Consider the following 21,775-nt stretch of genomic DNA (forward strand, 5'->3'; position numbering starts at 1 on the left):
TTTATAGCTGAAATTTCTTAGCAGCTTTTTCTTAACCCATTCATTAACCCATTTATTATTATTATTATATAATTATTATTATCATTATCATTATTATTATTATTATTATTTATTTATTTATTATTATTATTATTATTATTATTATTATTATTATTATTATTATATTATTAACTTTTGATGCTTTTTTGTATTTTTTTAAAGACCATATTTATATAAAATAAAAAGTTATTTTAAGCACCCTGTGTTTAATTTTTTTTCAAATTTTCAGGTTGGTTGGATCAATTGAATTACAAAATTTGCCCGGGGGGAAGAAAAAGAAAGTTTGGACGTTTGGGTTAGAAACAAAGAGATGTTTTGGAAGATGGAAGGGACAGAGGCAATTTGCAGTAGTAGCAAATTAATGTCAGCAGATCTGAAATAAATGAACACTCTAGAAACTCTTTCATGAGGGAGAAGAGGAAACTGAGCCAAAATTTCCACTTTCTCAGAACTTTCTCAGAGAGGGAATTCATGTCCCAACAGGGTATGTGATTTCTGTTTTATTGCCCTGTCACTCAGAGAAGTGAGCCCACAAGGAAGTCACTCTCCTTGAACATTTGATTTCCTTGAGTCATGTTCTGCTGCTGCACTTCTGAATCTGACTCCTCTGAAACCTTGTCTGAATATCCAGCAGTCACAGATCATGTGTGGGCAACACAAATCACATCTGTTATGTCCTTTTCAAGTATAGGCTGTTTACCATGTGGTCAGTGATTCAGTAATCACATTTTAGTACTGCAAATCTCAGAACAAGGTGTAACTCAGCACCCTGCAATATTAAATCAGTCTCATATATCATATCTTCAATATCATTAAATCATATATCATACTGTATTGGTATAGCACCTGTCATGCCAGATGAATCTTACTAAGATGATTTTCTTTTTTTTTAACATCCTGTGACAAAATGTAAACTACAATTGCCAAAACACTGTTTTTAGGGGACAGTAGCACTGGTAAGTTGTTTTGTAGTTGAAAATGAGAAAACATTGGTGTGGAAAAGTGATTTCATTGCATATATTGCACATATATACTCCTGCCCTGTGACATTAATATAAACTCTCATCTCATTTCACTGTCTGACATGCTGAAATTACTTCATCTTAATGTTGCTATTCATCAAAAAAACCAAAAGTGGAGTTGAGGAGCAGCTGGAGAAATTTTCATGGGTAGCAGATGGTCAAGAACAGACTCTGAATGTGCAGAAAAGTGCTTTAGCACCCCAAATCTCCTTGAGAGGAAAGGTGTTGCAAAGAGAGGAGCCAAGAGCAGGCTGCCCTGAGTAAATACAGCTCCTAAACCACAGGTGGAAACACATCTGTGCACAAGAGTTTACCTCTGCTTCTCCTTGTTATTTGCAGGGCTCCAGATCATATTTTTATGTATGCCATGTTCGTTTTAAATAACTCTAATCCCCAATCCAATTTAAGGTATCACCTCGAAGTGGATAATTTTATTTCCTCTGAGAACAGATGGAGACTATATTTTCACATTAGTAAAGTAACCACTATCAAAATGACCTTTGTTTTATCTCACCTACTTTTATCTTATCACCTTCCTTGTCTGTGACATGCAACTTTCAGATGTGCAATCTAAATTTCCATTGGACAGGCATTCCTTTACCCATTTTGATTTCCAAATGCAATATCTGAATCAGAGCAGATAAAAATCTTTTTTTATATTCTTTTTAAAAAATACACTAATAATGACAACACATTTTTCATGGAACCACTTTTGTTTAAAAACATCTCTCTGATCCTTGTCCTCTATTAAAGATGCTCTGAAATCAGACAAAATACTGTTTATTTAGCACCTCATGTTCAGAAGAATAATTTCCATTAGACCAGCCCATCTAGAGGAGTTTTGCTGTCTTACACTGCCTTTCTAAAACATAATTTTTCTGTAGACTCACTGCTCACCTACATTCCAGCAGCCTGCTAAGTGATGGATAATTTGATTTTTTTTCCCTTTACATCCAATGCCACAGATTTTCTTTAAGAATAAAAGTCTCTGTGTGATGCACAGAGAAACTTTCATATGTTGAAGGAAGGAAGGAAAGGAAAGGAAAGGAAAGGAAAGGAAAGGAAAGGAAAGGAAAGGAAAGGAAAGGAAAGGAAAGGAAAGGAAAGGAAAGGAAAGGAAAGGAAAGGAAAGGAAAGGAAAGGAAAGGAAAGGAAAGGAAAGGAAAGGAAAGGAAAGGAAAGGAAAGGAAAGGAAAGGAAAGGAAAGGAAAGGAAAGGAAAGGAAAGGAAAGGAAAGGAAAGGAAAGGAAAGGAAAGGAAAGGAAAGGAAAGGAAAGGAAAGGAAAGGAAAGGAAAGGAAAGGAAAGGAAAGGAAGAAGGAAAGGAAAGAGAGAAAGAAAGAAGGAAAGAAGGAAAGAAGGAAAGAAGGAAAGAAAGAAAGAAAGAAAGAAAGAAAGAAAGAAAGAAAGAAAGAAAGAAAGAAAGAAAGAAAAAGAAAGAAGCAGAAAATGCAAATCCATGGCTCTTCCTTCTTTCATAGCTGCCTGTGGTGCATTCTGTGGGAAGTTCCAGAAAAAAATCTGATTTTAAAAAGCAGAATTCTTTCTGAAACTCTTCTGTTTGATTTAGCTATTCACTGCCTCGAGTGATGAACTTCTTAGTCTACATCAGCTTCAGAATATGCTTCTTAAAAAAAATAACCTTCATGGAGATAAGGACATGCTTCAAACATAAGGCTGCCAAGAATGACTTTCCTTCCAGGAATAGGGGCTTTTATTTGTTAAAATATTTTTAAAGTTATTAAGAAGTTTCATCTGTATTTGTCTTCATTTTCTGTTAACAGAGTAAGATCCCTTTTAAAAGTGTCTGAACTATTGGTATAATTATCACCTTCAATGTAAATTATATGGTAATATTAAGCATCCAGTCTTTTCAAAAATTCAAATACTAACATTCTATTCAAAACTCCATGGCTTTTTGTGCACATGCCATAACTTAGTGTTCTAAAATTGAAATTCCTGTTTACTCAAGATGCTGATAATCTTTATTTGCAGCTTGTTGCACCATTTTTCCATTTAGTTATAATGCAAGGAAGATGCAATTTTTTTCCCACTGGCTTATTACTATATTTACATTACATTTCTCCTTTTAATAATTTTGTTTATGTCTTTATTAAATCACAGATGGTGCTGATTAAATCAGACCTTAAGTGATGCTTTTTCATCATGAAATGATTGAAAGTACATACAGATAAGGTTCCTACCTACAATAATGTCCTGTACTGAGTGTACTCACTCAAGAGAATGATTAGTGAAGGAATCCATTTGAATGAAACAAAAAGAATTAAACCAAGTTATAAACTGGCCCTTCTGAAGGAAGAAATTAAAGCTTCCCCCCTCTTCCATGTTTTTCACTAGTGGTTGGATATTAAAGCAAATCAGAGGAAATCATTGATGTCCTTCTTGGAAAGCATTTGGGAAAGGGAAGGTCCTCCTTCCCCACCAAGTTAATATTTCTTTTATGCTCTCAAGCACAGAGATTCCAGTCCTCTCCCTCTGGTTCCATAATTTGGGTGGATGTGAGTGCCAGCACACCCCCAGCTCTGCTTCACATCAGGGGTTTCAGCTCAAGGGCAGCATCAGGTCTTCTGTTCCTGTGATTTTCAGCTTCTCAGCACAGCATTTGAAATTAAACCTTACTTCTGTGTTCACCAAAACAGAGAGAAAACCCATTTCCCCCCCCAAAACACAGTGACAAGTGTGATAACCACAGTGATAACCACAGCTTTGTTTGCTGTTCACCTTGCCATATGTGAGCTGCAGTGGCCCTGTACAGCACAACTGATATTCACCAATTCCTTTCACTTGTTTTTATTCTGACAAATGGAAAGGTTCAGATGAGAAGGTCCAGCCTGAAGGTGCTGCTGGAGTGAGAGATGGCTCTCAGATGTCACCCTCCTCTGCAGATGTGAGTCAGCAGGACAACATTTTCTGACCTCAGTTCAGGAAGATGCTGCTGGAATCCAGAGCTTGGACTAAATAACTAGTTTAGTCCTTTTCTCAGGGTGGATGCACTCCACAACAAATCCCCTCCCAAGATTAACCATTTCTCCTCACAGCTAATGATCCTAACCCAGAAATGCACACAATGAGCTCAGGGCAAGCACATGTTTCACACCTCAGCTTGGTTCCTGCAAACAAAACGTGCTGTACTCTACTCCTTGCACTGCTCAGCAATCCTCCCATCTGGATTCTGCACCACCTGCTGGTCCCTGCAAAGCAGAATGCACTGTGCCATCCCTCAAACACATTCCTGCACAAAAGCTGCAGCAGGAGCTGCCCATGGAGTAGGATAACAATTGCTTCATGCAGTGGGCTCTGCCCAAGAAAATACAAAAACACTCCATGTTTTTAAGGTTGATGTGTCAAAGCAATGAGAACACACTGGAAATAATCACTTCAGCCTCTTGAAGCAGCAGAGACTCAAATTCACAGAGGCACAAGCTCACCTGGTAGCTCTTCTCAGCAGAACACATTTCTTTTTCAGAGTGCATTATTTTTTTAATCTTGTTTTTCTCTTTACTGCTTGAAATGCAATGTTTTATTAGTCCATCTTCATACACAACATGGGAGCAATTACCTACACAGAAATTTCTCTGAACCTAGTTGGCTTTGAATTTTAGTTGGTATTTTTTGTTGAGCTCAGACAACCAGTAAATACTCCACTGGTTACAGTTTGATTGATTAATTCAGGTGAATTTTAAAAGTTACACTCAGCAGTGCCACAATGAAAATCTAAGGGTGTTTGATGTATCTTGGCATGATCTGACTCTCAGGAAAAAGACCAATCAACTTCTTTCATACTAATGAAAGCAAGCTTAAAAGCTGGGCAGAATGTCTGGGACTTGAAAAGATTTGCAGTGAACAGAATAAAATAAAAATTGCAATCCTGGGCCCACCCCTGCTGAAAACAAAAGTGCTGCAGTAAATTATTCTGACCATGAGTCCAAACTGAAAGTAAACTATTTGTACTTTATTCTAGCTGAGGAATACAAACTGTGTTCAAAAAGGAGCCATGGAAATGCAGTTTCTTCAACCTGCAAGTTAATTGAGTCTTTTTTGCTGTGAACAATGATGTTAGGAGAGGATTCAATGGTACTTGGGTTTCAGGATTAGAAAATTAAAATAGTAATATAGTAAAATAGTATTACAATTATTAAGTGGCTTGGTCTTCAGGAACTATGAAAGGAGTTGCAAGCAATTCTGTGTAACTCATTAATTAAGTCCTATTTAAAACAATCAGGCAACAATTTGTTTCATGTTCAGGAAAGAAATTTTCAGGCCAGAGAAAAGAGATGATTATTTTCAGTAATTAATGATAACCTTGACTGTGTGCAGGAACTCCTTCAGGCGTGACCAAATGATTTCTGGCAGACTGCATAGATAAATCCCCATAAAACCCCAGCCTCAGAGAAAGTTTTCCTGAATTACACTAAACTTTGAGAACATACCTCCTAGTTTCATGAAAAACCAACCCTCATTCTCAAGATATTCCTTTAAAAATCCTTTATACATATATTCCATTGATCACTGAAATTCAGTGTAAAATTAAACATTAGCAGAGTTGGTTTTACTCACTGCCAACACAACATGACCTTTATTAAAAGTTGAAGCATTGCCTGTTTAATCTCTATCTGCCCAAAAATACTATTGAATATAGTATTTATATCTTCATTAACTCAATCTAATTTCTCTTTCCATAATGAAATTCACTCAGTAGCAGAGCCCAAACACTAACCTGAAGGAGTTGTTTAGAAAGCCCTGGAAAAGAATGACAATTTGTTCCAATTCTCCCTTCTTGTTTGAAGCCTAGACTATCCATGGCACACAGAATCTTAGACTGGCTTAGGCTGGAAGGGGCCTAAAAGATCACAAAGATGGTTTTTCTGTTTATATTTTTATCTTCTCCTAAACAGAAAAAAAAATATTGTGCTGGGGTTTGGTTCTCTTATTCCCCTCACTGTCTGCTGGAATGTTTGATGTTACAGTCTGAGCTGTTCCTGTTTCTCTGTGGCATTATTCAGACATTCAATCTACACTGACATTCATTTACCTGTTGGCAGGCATCAAAAATTCAGTATTTAATCTGGATTAGGTATATTCTCATCATAAGGAATATCTGAAAACTGTTCTGTCAGTGTTCTGTTTTCTTTCTCACTATTGGTCTTTTCACCACCGATATTCCTTTATCCAATATTTTATCTTGATCTATCAATTTTTTTTTTTTAAATGGGCTTGGACATTTAAGCAGTTTCTTTTGACCTTTTCCCCTCACTTCTCATTTTAAAGCTGTTCTTATCAGCCAAAAAAGCCTGGATGTCAGAAGGCAATTTTCCCAGATAGTCAGATGGAATCCAACCTTTGAAAACTGTCTCTTTTAGCAAACATATCCCACTGGCAAAGTATTCCCAAGCCTGCTTTAACACTGATATTTGAGTCATCTGTTGTTCATCACTACATCATACGCCCTATCTCCCTCTGTAGTGACAAGAAAAAAATTTAGAGTAGTCACTAAAATGAGACATAATTAACTCAAAAGTAAGTGATGGTATTTCTAAGTTTTAGACACACTGCAAAATCAAACTGCTGGGAAAGTTTGGTGCAACTCCCTGTAAAACGGGCAGACTCATTGCTAGGAACATTTACTGTCACAGAATCATGGAATACCTTCAGGTTGGAAGGGATCTCAAGGATCATTTGGTCCAACCTTTTTGGCAGAAGTGTGGTTTTGAAAAGATGGCCCAGCACCCTGTCCAGCTGCATCTTAAAATTTCCCAGTATGAGGGAGTTCACTGCTGCCCTGGAGAGGTTATTTCAGTGACTGACTGTTCTCAGTGTGAAATATTTTCTTCTTCAGACTCTCCCCAGCCATTTCCTCTCATCTTTTCCATGTGACTGCTTGTAAAAAAGGAATCTCCATTTTCTTTGTGTCCCCCTTTAAATACTGGAACATGGAAATAAGGTCTCTCCTCCTTCTTTTCTCACAGCCAGGCAAACACAAGTCTCTCAGCCTTTCCCAATGGAGTAGCTTCCTGTTCTGGGATCATCTTTGTGGCTTTTGTCTGGACCTTTCCCAGCCTGGCCACATCTTTTTGGCACAATGCCATATCTTTATATTAAAAAATAAATCATGAAGTTGCAAGCTCTGCATTGAAATAAAAAATCCTTTATATAAACAGAAAGCTGTGTTTTGATCAATCCTTGCAACTTTACATATCTCACCTCACCTTTATCACTGCCATTATCTATGGAAACCAAACATTGCTCCAAAGCCCTATGGAGGTTATTTTAGAAGATCTGATTATTTTAAAATTATTTGAAATCTATTATATTCCATTTTGGTGGGGGGAAAAAAGTCAGTCTGGACTGTTTCTTGTGTTTTAAGAAGCTCTGGGCTCCTTCAGAAGTCGTTCATTTTGAATCATCTCTCTGCAGGATGCATGGCCAAGACACTCTTGAGAGGATACGAGGCTCTGTAGTGATTACATAACCTCTCTTGGCAGAATGTTTTCTGATCACAAAATGACCCCACAAGTAAATTTTTGGTTTCAACTACCAGATCACAGCACAAAGCAGAACATGTAGAAGCAAGGGCATGGAAGCAGCAAGCACAGCCTCCTGAAAGAAGGGGGAGGGCCACCAAAAGGCAAAGAGGAATTGATGGAGCTTGAGCTTGAGCAGAGTTGAAAGCAGGGGAATGTAAAGTACCCTGGAAGTTCTGGAACACTTCACCTACACTAGATTGCTTTAAAATCAATGGAGAAACCTGCTGAATGCAGGAGTCACTGGACTATCCCACAATGCTTGTGCTCAGAAGAGCAATGTCCTTAAAAGCTCGTTCATTTCAGATTTACTGTGGTGTCATTGTGCTAATTTCAACAGAGCAATTTTCGACCAGCAATCAAGTATACCCACTTTATGCTAATGCAGATTTGATTAGCTGGCTTTCAGGATCTCTCTGTTTCTAGGAAGGCCTGAAACTCTTCTATTTTCTTTCCTCAAGCATCCTTTCCAATCTAATTCATATTTGACAAACGAGACGAGAAATCAATTGTGTGTGGTATCCACTGTATAATGCCCCACAAAGTTCATAAAACAGTTATGCTTGCTTCAAAGCAGCTACTCAGCATTCTGTACACAATTCATTGGCACTGTTACACCTGGCCAAGGGCCACAGCCAGCATGGCTCTGTAAAACCAAATGGGATGACGAATCTGTGCTCGAGTCATTTCTAAGTTGCCTCCTATCCTACACAGTCACAAACAAATCAGGATTTATTCTGACCTTTCCCATTGTATCCAGGAGAACAGGAATGGAGCAATATTGAAAACTTGGACTGCTCAGCTCCTACAAACTCGAGCATGGTACCCTGTGCCTGTACCATTCCCATACCCACAGCTGTTGGGAAAGATGTAACAGCAATTACTGAATTACCATGAAACAATAGGATGGCCCACTGAAGGTAATCCCCTCTTGATAGAACAATGCCCTCTGCCAGAGAGCAAGTCCAAAGAGTAGTTTTTAAAGTGTAACACGCTATGGTAATGTAAGGATTCCTATAGGCTGTATGTAAATGCTATAGAATTTGTATCTTGTATTACATTGGTTAGTGGAAATCAGAATATTCATCATGGATTTATTGTATTGTAAATGGGAAATTGCTCTCCTCTCTCTCTTTACTCTCTCTCCTCTCCCTCTGTCCCTCCCTCTTGCTCTCTCCCTCTTACCTCTGTCTCTCTCTCTTTACTCTCTCTTCTCTCCCTCTCTTACCTCCCTCTTGCTCTTCCTGTCTCCCTCTTCTATTACCCCACCACCCTTTTATCTCTTTGTCCCGCTCTGGGCTGCACTGGCAGCTCTTAGCAGAGCTCTTTACAACAAACTGCAACTTTAACTTTTATACAAAGCACATAAGTTTTGTGCCTGGCCACTGTCCATGACACAAAGCCTCCAGCACACAGCCTTAAGGAGATTATTTTGAATTTCTCAGGATTTTCTAGACTTGCTCCCAGCAGCTTGGGTTTCCCATTCCTTACCTCTGCCTTGGCATGCTGATGAGTGGCTGCTTGTGGCACCTCTTGCTGAGGCTGAAGAGTTTGTGCACTGTTCTCTGGGCCTTGAGGAAAAGCTGCTTCATGCTGCTCTCCAGCTGCTCGTAGCGGCGCTGGAAATTAGAATCCATTGTCCACAAGTGCATCACAGCAGATGTGTTCAGGAAATAATTCATAGGCAGCCTCTTCATAAATAATTTGAATTCATCTGAAAAAAAAAAAAATCAAAAAAAAGCCCCAATTAATAGTCTTTAATTATGCAGCCATGCAGAAATTAAGTTCTAATTTGTTTTTTCTTCTACCGATTTTCATAAACTCAATATTTTGAAATTTTAAAATTGAGCATTTTAACTCTTTCAAACTAGAAAGGTGGCTACATTTTTATTGATAATATTAGAATAAAGACAGCAAAATCCAATATTCATATAATTTTTAAATTAATATTAAAGCAAATACAAGCATTGTCCTTATTTCTCAACCTGGACAATATGAAGATTAAATAAGGATCAGAGTTTCTTACCTTCAAATCTGAGATCTGAAAGCAAATGTGCATTTAATGATCAATGTTTATTGACTGATTTGAAGAACATCAGAAACTGTCTTAAAAGAAGTATATTCCAATACTTAGGACATGCAAGTAAATGGGATTTTACAGGCCACTTCTCATATATATGTTATTTCACAAGCCATTAAATTAGACTTTCATAAGTATTTACAATTAAAATGAAGCCTTTCAAAACATTTTATGGTACTTCAAAATTTTATGACACTTTAAAAACGTTCCCCTAACTCCTTTTTGACTCTAAAGTGGTGGGAAGGCGTTCTTCAATCACAAGGTCATTGTTACTCTGAACTTGCCATGCTTTGTGACTTGTTCTGGTAGCTCAGTCCACACAAAATATGCAGACAGAATGTTATTAACAGAGTTTTATTAATCAGGGACTCTGTTTCCATAAGTGGAACAATTTATAACTTCTGAACCTAAATAAACTTCCATTAAAAGGGTTCCAGATATTGGGGAAATATGTGAGAATGAGTGGCACACTTGAATGCACATGTTTATTCTTTTCCTATCTTGTTTTTGTGTGTCAGTATTTTTCCCCTGCCTGGCCTCCTGCATGTTGCTATCCTTCCATCCTTCACAATCCATTTTTTTCTTTTAGCTTGTTCCTGCAACTCATCCCACAGTTTGGTTTTCACCCTGCCAGATGTTCCTTATGGATAGTCTACATTTCAGCAGGGTGTGTGAAAGCAAAGATCCCACTGCCTGAAGTAGCCTCCCCCTTCAAACAGAAATAGTCATAATACTCAGCACTGGTGAAATTTTAGGTTGCTCATGGAAGAGGGTTGATTAGGGAGAATGTCCACTCACATTGAAGAATACTCCATTAACATCCTTGTTCATAAGTCTCTTGGTTTAGCTTCAGTTCTGGGTTTTTTTAACAACATTTTTACACAAATCAGGCAAAACTATTTTCTTTTTTATGGATGGAGAAAAAAAGATATTTGGTAAAAAAGCTGTATTTTTGGCCCTTGACCACACCCTGAAGGACACAGTGGAATACAAAAATCCCACTTCATCAGAGTATTTTCTGTGATGGGTGAAGAATCATAAAAATACAAAAAAAAATTGAAAGGTCTTCTGGAATATAAAAAATTAAAATCAAGGGGCAAAGATGATGATTTTATAGTTAGCAGAGTGTTTTTAATAATCCTTCTGGGAATGTGTTGCACATTTTGCCTTCATCTTTGGTTTTGAGCTGTTCCCTGGAGGACAGTCCCTGTGCTGTCCTTGGGGCATGAGGGAAAGGAACTGCTTCTTTATCTTATCAATTGCTTGGAGCCTTTTATCTTTTGCTTTTTCTCTTCAGGAACATTTAATAAATTCTACATTACCAGTTGGGCATCTCTATGAATCTTAGTGTAGATTTGGGATAGACAGTTCCATTTTCTCCTTCCCAAGAGATAATTATTCCTTCCTTAGAATTAAAATAGTTTGGGTCAGAAGGTTTATAGCTCAACCCCCACTGAGAAGAGAGAGACACCCTCTACTAGATTTAAATTTAAATTTAAATTTACCAACTTCTGATTCCTTGTTGGGAAAGACATCACTTCCTTTTTAGTTGTAAGGAACTTTAGTCATGGGTTTGTTCTCCTTTGCCAAGGGGGAGAGGAGCTGGGCTCTGTTGTTGGTTTAATCTTCAAACCACCAAGGCTTTGGGTCTGGCTGGGCAGGGCTTGATAAGCTTCAGCAAACAAAAAGGGAGTTTTAGAGGTCTGGAATTTTAAAATTTACATGTTGGGAATCTAGAAGATATGGAGGAGGTAATCAGACATTACTGCCTGGCAAATTTAGAGACACCCTCTCTTGAGAAAAGAATGCTAAAGAAACCAAAGAACTGGAGCAAATGAGCATGAAAGGCAAAGGGAACAATATCCAGTACAAGATTACACACAGAACTAATGAAAATAATTGTGTAATGTAGAACCAAAGAATTATTTGTTTTCTATAAATGTATAAATATGTGAAAAGTCTTGCAGTGGATGTGTAGTTGGAATGATTTCCAGCACACATCCTGGCCAGAACTCACTGACTCATTGACAGCTCAAAGACAGTGTCAGAGAGTTTTGTTTCTTCCCAGCTCATCCTCATCCCTTCCTAGCACCACTCCCTCCCAGGTCTGCACTGAAGGTGTGACAGAAGGTTTTGTCACCACAGTACCATTGGCTTTGTAAATCCTTCCAAGTCTAAAGACTTAAAAATATTAAAAAGTAGTTAAAAAGAATAATTAATATGAAATAGGGCTAACTGAGCTGATACAAATATCCTTTACAAAGCACAGATCTGCAGCTTGTTAAAATCAGACAAGTTCCACCAGATTTAGAAGGCTGAGGGTATATATGTATATAAATATTTACTCTGACACTAATCTCAGCAGATTAGATCCCAAAGCCATATTCCTGACTACCTGCTTAATTCCAAAGGTCTCTTTTCCCTTCTGCTCCTCTGAGGCACTTGTTTATCTCCTTAAAATGAGCTCCATGATGCCAAAGCTAGGGGAGCTCCCTCAGGAGACAACAGGCTCAGACAACATCTTTTCAGCCCTCATATTGCTCTAACCACGTATTTAATGAACACTGTCACTTTGCTGTCCTCTGCACTAATCTCTACAGCTAACAACTGCTCCATGCAGTGTTTGGAAGTGATAAGGAAGCTTTATGCTCCTCTACTTGCAATGCAACAGCATTTACAATAAGAAAATGTTTTTTTTCTCCCTGTAATAAACACCATCTTTGACTACCCTTGTGCCCTGTCTGATCCTGCTAATGAGCTCCATAATGCAGGTGAAGGAGAGACAGAGAACATAAAATCTCATTACAGAATTTCCTCTTTTATTTTCACGTGGGTAGTACATGCAATACGATTTTATATATTCTTAACCAGTTGCAAAAAAAGGTAAAAAAGGTAAAACATTATATGCACTGGTGGGTCAAGCAAGTTCATGTTCTGGCTGGCTGTGTCTCTTTCCACTTCCCCTTTCTGCCAGGTAAATCTTTCTTGTGTCAACAGTGCCTAGAGATGGAAATGGCATCCCATATTTCATATCATAATGGGAGCAAACATTACTGCTGAAATCAGATGAGTATCAGACATATTTAGGCTGTGAGAAATACCTGGAGCTGCAGAGATCTAGCCTGGATCCTCAGTGTGATTTGGTGTCACAGCAGGGTTTGGTGCACTGGTTACCACTCTGCAGACAGAGCTGGCAAAAGCCAAAAAAATTCAGGAAGCTCAACTGAGGATTTGACAGTGCTCTGCTACAAGGGAAAAGGGTGCCTGCTCTCTGCTGTGAACATTTTTATTTTCCCTGGTATTTTGCTCCAAGGCCAGTACAAGACTGTCCCACCTGCACAGCACACTTCTGGTTTTGTTTCCACTGAGACTGAGTGGTTTGTGGAACTTCTCCAGGCTGCCAAAATATCTTGGGCTGGCTTGTTTCCTAAGATCCCTTGTGGAGGATCTTTGGAACACCTTGGAAGCCAATGGATTTATACCTGCTTGGGGATTCAGGACACCAGGTTATTATGCAGGCTGACATCTGACAGCAAAGTTACACTGGAAGTATGAAAATAGCAAATTTCATCACTGCACTTTTGTGTCCTATTTCCTTTAGAGCAAACACAGCAAGCCCACGAGTGAGCTTTGAAACTGTCACTCTCCAAATTTTCTTTTAAATCATATAGGCACTGTTTCCCTATCAGGGAAACAGAGATTATCTCTGTGCTCTGCACAGAGGCAGGGAGAGCCTGACCCTCTGCAGGCAGGGCAGCAGGAGCAGGGGGATGAAACAGCAGCTCCCTTAAGACATGGCTTGTGTCATGTATCACTGATGTGCTTCTGGAGCACCAGAAGTCCTAAGGAAACAGGAAAATTAAAATTGGACATGGATTTTTATCAAAGGAAAGACAATGCTTTTTTTGTTCCTGCTGGTTCTACTACAGCTGAAATCGATGACAACATACAAGTGACAATAATTAAGTGAGGCAAAAATCTACAAACTGTTTAGGAGAACATAAAGCACAGCTTGAAAAGAATCTGCATTTGGTGACATGCTAAGAAAAAATTTGTTTCATAGCAAAGTAACCCACAAGCAGTTTCAGCCACCTTCTCTCAGTCTCCAGAAATGGCAGTTTCTGGGGAGGTGACATTCCATCAAGCATTATTCTGTTGTTTAATTTAATGCCATATTTTCTGATGAGCCATTGTACCTATAATGAAATAATATAATCTTATAGTAACAAAATCTTTAGGTCTGGAAATTGCAGCATAGTGCTTCAGTAAATATATAGTCCTGTCTAATTGTGGATTACATCTTCTACCCAAAATCAATTTTAGTTTTCTTAAACAATATTCAAACCCTGAAAAAGCAATTATATTTTCTGGGCAAAAGCAATAACTGAAAAAATGTGGGAATCTTTTGTTGACTCAAACTACTATTTACAATTTTATATAGTCTATGTATTTTCTAATATTAATAAGGATTTGGATTATAGAGGTTTTTTTCATTTAACAAAGTTCAGTAAAAATATGTATATAGGAGAAAACTCCTTTCTACATAACATCACCATGTCAAAATCTACCATTAGAGAGCAATTGTAATGGGCTGTTTTGTCATTTCTCTAAATGAGGCTCTAAGGAAACATTTTTCTCCCTTAAAAATCTGTACATCTGTCATTTGTACACACATCCTCTTTTTTTAATCAAGTTCTTTAACTTGCTCTAGTATAAAAATTCTGCCATCATTGTCTAAAAGTGAGTAATACCTCATGCAAAAACTGTTCTGCTTTGGTTCTAACAAAATGTTACAGTGGGGTTAAGGAAAACTGACAAAAATCAGCTGGTCTATAATGCATGAGGGTGTGATTCTGAGCAAACAATGATGTGCTGGTCCAAGTCAGAGTGCTTCAGACAACTTCAAAATTAGCTCAAGTGAATTCTTGTTCTCCACTGCATTTCCTTTTTTCTCACTCTCATCATGAGAATTGCAAATTATCACTCCTCTGTACAATCACTGCTACTTTAGGAAGACAGCTCTCTCCTTAAGCCAGAGTTCTGGGGTCAGGTTAAGTCAGACTTGGTATTTCCTTGGGCAGTCTGTAATCCAAGGAGAGACGATCTTGAGCTTCAAGCATGTCAACTCTGACACCAGATTAACTTTCTGAGAGCTTGGTCCAGCCAGGATTTGGAAACTGCTACAATCAAGGCTCAAGTGCCCTCATGTGAATAAATTTCTCCATACACCCAGTGTGAGCCTCTCTCATTTAACTTTGTGCCTGCTGTCTCTGCCCATACAGAGCCTGGCTCTCTCACCTCAAGCTGGCTGAGCTCACTGGAGTCTCCATGCCCAACCTGACCATTCCCTCCTCCCAGGACAGCTTCTGCAGCCCCCACCCCTCCAATGACATCCCCACCCACACTCCGGGCTGCTGATGTCTTTCCTGCACTGTGGAGCCCCAAACGGGCTGCAGCACCTGGGTGTGGTCTGAAAAGAGCCAAGGCTAATCCCCTCCTGGTCTCCTGGTCCCTGACCCCCTCTGCACCACCCACAATGTGGTGTTGGTACTGTCAGGCCACTCTGTCCTCTGCCCCAGGAGCCAGGATCCTTCTGGCCAGGCAGATCCAGCCTCAGCTCATGCTCTGCCTGTCCAGAGCAGGATTTTTCTTTTTGCATTGTTGACCTTCACCAGGCTCCTGTTGTCCTGATCACCAGCTTGTCCAGTCTCCCTGTATGCCAGCCCTGACCTTGGAGATTTCTGTCTCACTCCTTCAAACTGGAAACATCTGCAAACTCGATGAGAGTGCACTTTCTCCAAAACATGGTTAAAGAAAGTAAAGAGAACAAGCCCTGGTGGCTGTATCTGGGCTGCATTTCACTTGTCACCAGTTTTCAGATAGGATGTGTGATGCTCTAACCCTGCACTGTCTCCCACAGCATTCTGGTACCCAGAGTAAGACACAGTGCTGTGGATGGAAGGACAAATAGATGGGTAAAAATCCATTTGTGTGACCAGGTTCCACTTGTAGAGCCTTGCTAAAACTAAATTACACCCATTGCTCTCCTCCCATCTGTAAGTCAGTGTTTTATCATGCAGAGAATGAGATGGGTCAGAGATGATTTATCATCTTCTCCCTCATGTCCCTTGCTCTCCCTTCATCTCTGCTGGCTGCCAGATGACCCCCATGCTTCTCTCATTCCCCAGGGTGACCACATAAGATGAAAAAGTTCCCAGACTGAGATACAGATGGGGAGATCCCACTTAAGAATTACAGACATGGGCAAAAGTGACTCAGCGTTGGAGGATTAATATATTGCCAGTTAAAAATAGAGTAGGACAGTGAGGAGAAAAAAAGACAAAATTAAAACCACCTTTGCTTCAATCCTTCTTTCTTCTAGTGCTCATTTCTCTCCTACATTCCCAGCTCTTCCACTTCCTTTACCTCATGACAACTGCAGGGTGATGGAGGAGGGAGGCTGCAGTCAGTCCATAAGACTTTGTCTCTCACAATCCTTCTTCCTCATGCTGTTCCACGGCCCCAGAGGTGGGTACAGTCCTGCACTGGGTCTTTCCCACCAGGTACAGCCCTTTGAGAACACACTGTTCCAGCCTGGTCTACCACTGGTCAGAAAACCTGCTCCTGCTTGGGAGCCAAACCAAAACTTTGCCAGATAAACCTCATACATCTCCAAAATTCTTGCCCAAGAGGACTTATTCCATTATTTTCCCAATGACCAAAGTGAATCCCATCAATCAGTAATTCCCTGGGCCATCCTTTCAGGGTTTTTTTGATGATCAGTTTAATATTTGCCTTTCTCCATCCATCAGGGATATTTCCCAGTCTCCAAGATCTTTCAAGACAAAGAGACCTTGCCAGGATATCACCTGTCTCTCAAAACCCCAGATGCAGTCCATTAACTCCCAAGGACTGCCAATAACAATTGGTTGCTCCATCTTTCATCCCTGGGCCCTTCTTTCCCCTGTGCCTCCTCTTTTTGAGCTCAAGGACCTGCAGTATTTGCTGGTGAAGACTGAGAGCAAAGAATGCATTGAGTACTTCTGAAACAAATCCCAAAATCTCTCAACCCATTCAGCAGCAGGCCCACAATTCCTTTTACCTCCAACTATAAAAGCTTTTCTTGTTGCTCTTGGCATCCCTTGCAAGCATTGGATGTAGCTTTTCCCATCACTATCTCTGAATGCCTGGGCAGTGCTCCTGAGTTTTTCCTTGGTAGCCTGTCCCTATTTGCCCCTCCAGTACTGCTGACTTTTTGCTTTTTAACTCTGCCTTAAGCTGTCCATTTTAGCAAATCCCTAAAACCCCTAAAATTTTAATATATGACCTGAGTGTCAGAATGGATAATTCTGCTTGAGGATTCTGTCCTGAAAACCTGGCCAGCTTTCCAGAGGTTTCTCAGAGGGAACACCTTCTCCCAGTTCCCAGAACTTGGTAAAGATGCTTTCATGAATCCCAGGTCTGTTCTGCTGCTCTCCCACCCTGTGCTTTCCAAATCCTGATCTTAACTAACACAGACAAGGCTGCTGTTGATTATTACATCCCCAAGTAGCAGTTTTTGTTAAAAATAGTCAGTCCAACTCTTTGTCACTCCTTTTGATTGATCCATACCTGTATCAAGGCACTGTTATTTACTGACAACTTCCAAATCTTCCTTGGCTGCTGCTGTCCCACTGTTGATTTTTCAACATGTCAGGGAGATTACAGCTCCCCATGAGAAGCAGGGTCTGTGATCCCACATCCTGGAATTGTTTAGGGAAGGCTTCATCCACTCACTCACATGGACTGCGTGGTCTGTAACAGGTTCCCACCCCAATGTCACCTTTGTTGGCCTCTCCTCTGACCCTGACCCACAAATTCTCATCCCTGTTGCCCATCCCAGAGCAGAGTTCCAAAAAACATCCAGGTTACTCCATATCAGAGAGGGCAACTCCCTTCCTCCCCATCCTACTGATTCCACACATCAAGTGCATTGGAGCAACACACCCCAGCTGGATTTCCAATTCCCATCTTCTGCTCTTGCTGCTGTCACCCTGCACTGTGCACTCCTAGGAAAGATTTTCCCTTTTCCTCCCTGGCCTGAAGCCTGTGTGACTCCTGATGCATTCCAGCTGTGCCATTCCCTCTCTGAGCCTCATCCCATCCATGAGATGATATTCCAGAGGTGTGTGCCTGAATAATGCCAGGTTACTGCCTGACAGATGAAATACTACTTAAGGAACTCAAAACTTTATATTAAATTATATTAAAAAAAATCAGCTGCAGTTTTAGTCCATTCCTGTTCTGTTTTTCCTCCAAAATAAGCTGTCTCCTTGTCTCTGCTAATCATTTGCCTACACCTGGTTTTAATACCACTCCAACCTTCCTTTGGCACAATTCCTTCTAACAGCAAGCCAAAGTAAACAGATAATATTGCAAAAGGGAAATAAGAATATTCAGACCAGAAGCTCTCATTGAAAAAACCTTTGGAAATATCTTTAGTAACTCCAGAAGTTCATTTCCCTACAGAAAAGGTGACATGGAGCAGCAAAAGTCAGCCAGCCCTGCTGTGTGTCCATTTCAGGGCTGATTATCTGCTGGTGCTGTAAACCAGACTATTATTTAATATAAATACTGGCTGGTTTTTGTTACATGTTCAGAGTTGGAAAGAAGACTGCCAATTCATCACACACAGCAGCAAAGGAAAGCTGCTGAAGCTATTCATATCACCACCAAGAGGGATCTTAAGTAGAACAGTGCAAAGAAAAGCCATTTTGGGAAAGGATTTTTAGCTTTCCAAAGTTACCTTAAATCTTTAGAAATTTTCTAAAATTTTCCAAATACCTCTAATTCCTCTGAAATCCTCTAAAAGAAACATTTTCCACTTTTACTTTGCTTTGAATTAGTCAAAATACTTCAGCCTGACGAAATAGAATTTTTTTTTGCTGTTATGTCAACTTTCAGTTTCATATTATAACATCAGAGCTATAATGTAAAAAAAAATTAAATTAATAAAGATTTCAAAGATTAAGGTTAAACACTTTACTGCATCCTAAAAAAAAAACAAAAAACAAAACAAAACAAAAAAAGCAAAGAAACAAAAACAAAAAAACAAAACACCCATTCACAAAACAAAAACAAAAACACCCCCAAACAAAACAAAATCAAAAAACCTCTAACAAAACAAAAAAAAACAAAACAAAAAAAAAAACCAAGATAATTTGCAGTTACTGAAAGCTTATTCCTGGTTAGTTTATTCAAGGTAACTGTCTCTATATTTTGTAACACCTTGTGTATAAATCTTAATCTCTGCTATACTTCAATGGTCTTTTCTGTTTAGACTGCAAGTTCTTCAGAGGAGAGGCCTGGCTCTAATTATATTTTTATAGGGCACTTAGCACAACAGATCCCAAATTTAATTGTTGCCATTTATTACAAATAATAAAAAAAAATTTTGCCTTTTGCTCCAGGGAACTGCACCCTCCTTGGAGTCCTCAGTGGGAGCTGCAATTAGTGAAAGGAGCAAGAGTTCTCTTAGGAAAGATCTCCTAATCCCCATTTTATCACACATTTTACTGTATTGTTTGTGCAAATCTGTTGCTGCTCCAACAGTGTGACCACCATTGCTATCATTGTTATTCCATAAAAATGTCTTTTTTAATTTTAATCAGGGCAATAAATACAACAGTGAGTCAAATACCACTGGCAGCTGTAAATCAAGACCTGAAAGCACAAAGCTGGAAGTCTGAGAGGATATAAACCATGAGACATTTCAAATGGTTGGATGTGATTGCTGTTCATTAAAGTGCTGCCTCAATATTGTGGAGATGTTATTAAAGAGATTTATAAAAGATAGATGTTTTTTTGAAATATCCCACCATGATTCAGAAGCCTGGAGAAAACAAAGTGCTAAAATGAACACATATTTGTTTTTATGTTGCCATGAATTTTAGTTCTTCATGATGCACTACTCAATTTGTCAAAGAAGTAGCAGCTGTGTTCCAAGAAATATGTTTGAAAATAATCCAATTCAAAGAAGCAGAGGACTGCAGGTGGAAACAACCTTGTTTCTTCAGAGAAGAGACAGTAAATCTGAATTTTCCTTCCCCTTTTCCCTCCAATTTAGGCTAAATCATCCAGCTCTCCTGATAATTAAAACATTTCCTTCTCCAAAGCAAAGGATTTCTCCTTTAAGCTTTCTGAAGGACAAAGGGAAGGAAGGAAATTCATGTTTTCTGCAAGATATGGTCTCTGTTTTTCAAGGAGGAAAGGAGGTCCACACTTCTTTTTGGACAGATTATTTGAAGTGGAACAATCCAGCTGCTACAGGAGCCTCAGGGAAGAAAATTTGGATTATTCTGGCAGTGGAGTAGATTTGTGGAAGATTCCTTCATGGAAAGGATTGTAAAATACTGACCAGGCTGCCCAGGGCAGTGCTGGACTCACCAGCCACATTCAAAAATATTTGGACATGGTTTAGTGACCAGGGTTGTTGATAGTTGGATTTGATCATCTCAAAGGTCTTTTCCAATCTTAATCTAATTCTATGATGGATGCTAGATATGTGTGTAAATGTACAAACACAGGTGGATGCATGTATGTTAGAGAGTTAATGCTGGCAATGTCAGCCAGTTACAGGAACATGAAACCGAAAATCCTCCTCTCACAAGCCTTGAAAGTCTCCTGGTGCCACATGAAGGTGAAAAAACTGCAGTCAAAACTGGTGGTGAAACCAGAATATCATCCTGTAAATTGTGGATTAATTCAGAATTTCTGCTGGACAGGAGATAACAACCTTGCCTGGACTCTGCTGTGAGCTGGAAGGACTCACATTTCCTACAATGAAGCAACTTGTTTCTTATTGCCAATCTAAATATGACCTTAAGAGCAAGTTCCCTTTTCAGGAACCAAAAGGCCAGACTCCACAGCTGTGTCTGTGAGCCCTAGAGTTTGAAGGACATTCCCTTCATTCTGTCAGGTTTGCTTTGTGAAAATGTTTCTATTACTGCCCATCAAAGGGATGCTCCCTGGAAGTCACAGTAAACTTTCAAGAAAAAGTCTCAAAAATTTATCTAAGGGTTTTTTTTGGTTTTTTTTTAGTAAACATTTTTATGACTTCCATGTGGTTTAGAGGTAGTCCTGCAACATGGATGTCCCAATTATTATCTTTCTACAGAGCTATAAACTCACTTAATGCATAACACATATTCCTTATGGGCAGAGATGTAGGTATAACCTCTGTCCAAAATTTACCTTAATTGAACATGCTGGGGACTCCTGCAGTTTGAAAACTGGGTAGGGTAAATAAACATGTAATGATTCACAGGAGGATAAAGGAGGGAAGAGAATGAGTGAAGCTGAAAAATGTTCTTGGAAAACACATTGAAGTAAATAAGCAGTGTTAAGCTGTTCCTGGAGAAGATTTAAGAAGCTATGAATCAGAACAGACAACACTGCCCCAGAAGAAAAGAGAGGCCACAGAGTGACATCACTCTTAATAAAGAAAGCCCAAAGCTGCCAAGGCAGATTGGAATTCCACCAAGAACAGGGGGATTTTGTCACTAGCTTTGAAGGGAATTACATTATGTCCTGTACATGGTGGACATAAGTAGAATTATATTAGATCAAGCCTTCTGCTCCTCCTCTTATTACAATGTCATCACAGTGTTTGAAGTATCTCAGAGTGCAATGTCACACAAAACTTTAATAAGTTTATTTTCCAGGTGCTGCTTTAGCAGGAGTTGTGTAATTCTCTTAGTTTTGGAACAGGGGCAATTATATCAGCTGCACCATCATTTTTGAAGTGGCACAGGAACAATTCAGACACTGACCCTTCAAAGAAATGATGCACATCCCATCTGTTCATTTCATTAAAACAGTGACACCTGCACGGGGGTGGAAGAGGTGGGGAGGGGAGTATTGGTCACAGAAAGAATGGCAGCTTGGTGTATCTGCTCCTGTTATTGATTAGACTTCCTGACAGCCACAGAGGGAACTTAATTACTGGGAGGCAAATTAACACCCCTGAAAGATAATAGAGAAAACAATAATTATATTAAGAACTCAGGGGGCTAAGTTTTCTTGGCCCTGAGCCTGAGGCTGTAAGCAGTGTTT

At 39.3% G+C, this 21,775-nt stretch overlaps 1 protein-coding gene across 2 annotated transcripts in view; it reads right to left on the reverse strand.

The window, feature by feature from the left end:
* The window catches only part of BRINP3 (BMP/retinoic acid inducible neural specific 3), a 184,062-nt gene that overhangs the window by 26,405 nt on the left and 135,882 nt on the right, over nucleotides 1-21,775 (reverse strand). For both annotated transcript variants that reach the window (XM_056497476.1, XM_056497477.1), the window contains exon 7: nucleotides 9,094-9,316. In XM_056497476.1, coding sequence (XP_056353451.1) covers nucleotides 9,094-9,316 — 223 coding nt within the window. The remainder of the gene's footprint in view (nucleotides 1-9,093; nucleotides 9,317-21,775) is intronic.

The sequence above is a fragment of the Oenanthe melanoleuca genome, chromosome 8 (genome assembly GCF_029582105.1).
Source record: "Oenanthe melanoleuca isolate GR-GAL-2019-014 chromosome 8, OMel1.0, whole genome shotgun sequence".
NCBI classification, from domain to species: Eukaryota; Metazoa; Chordata; class Aves; order Passeriformes; family Muscicapidae; genus Oenanthe; species Oenanthe melanoleuca.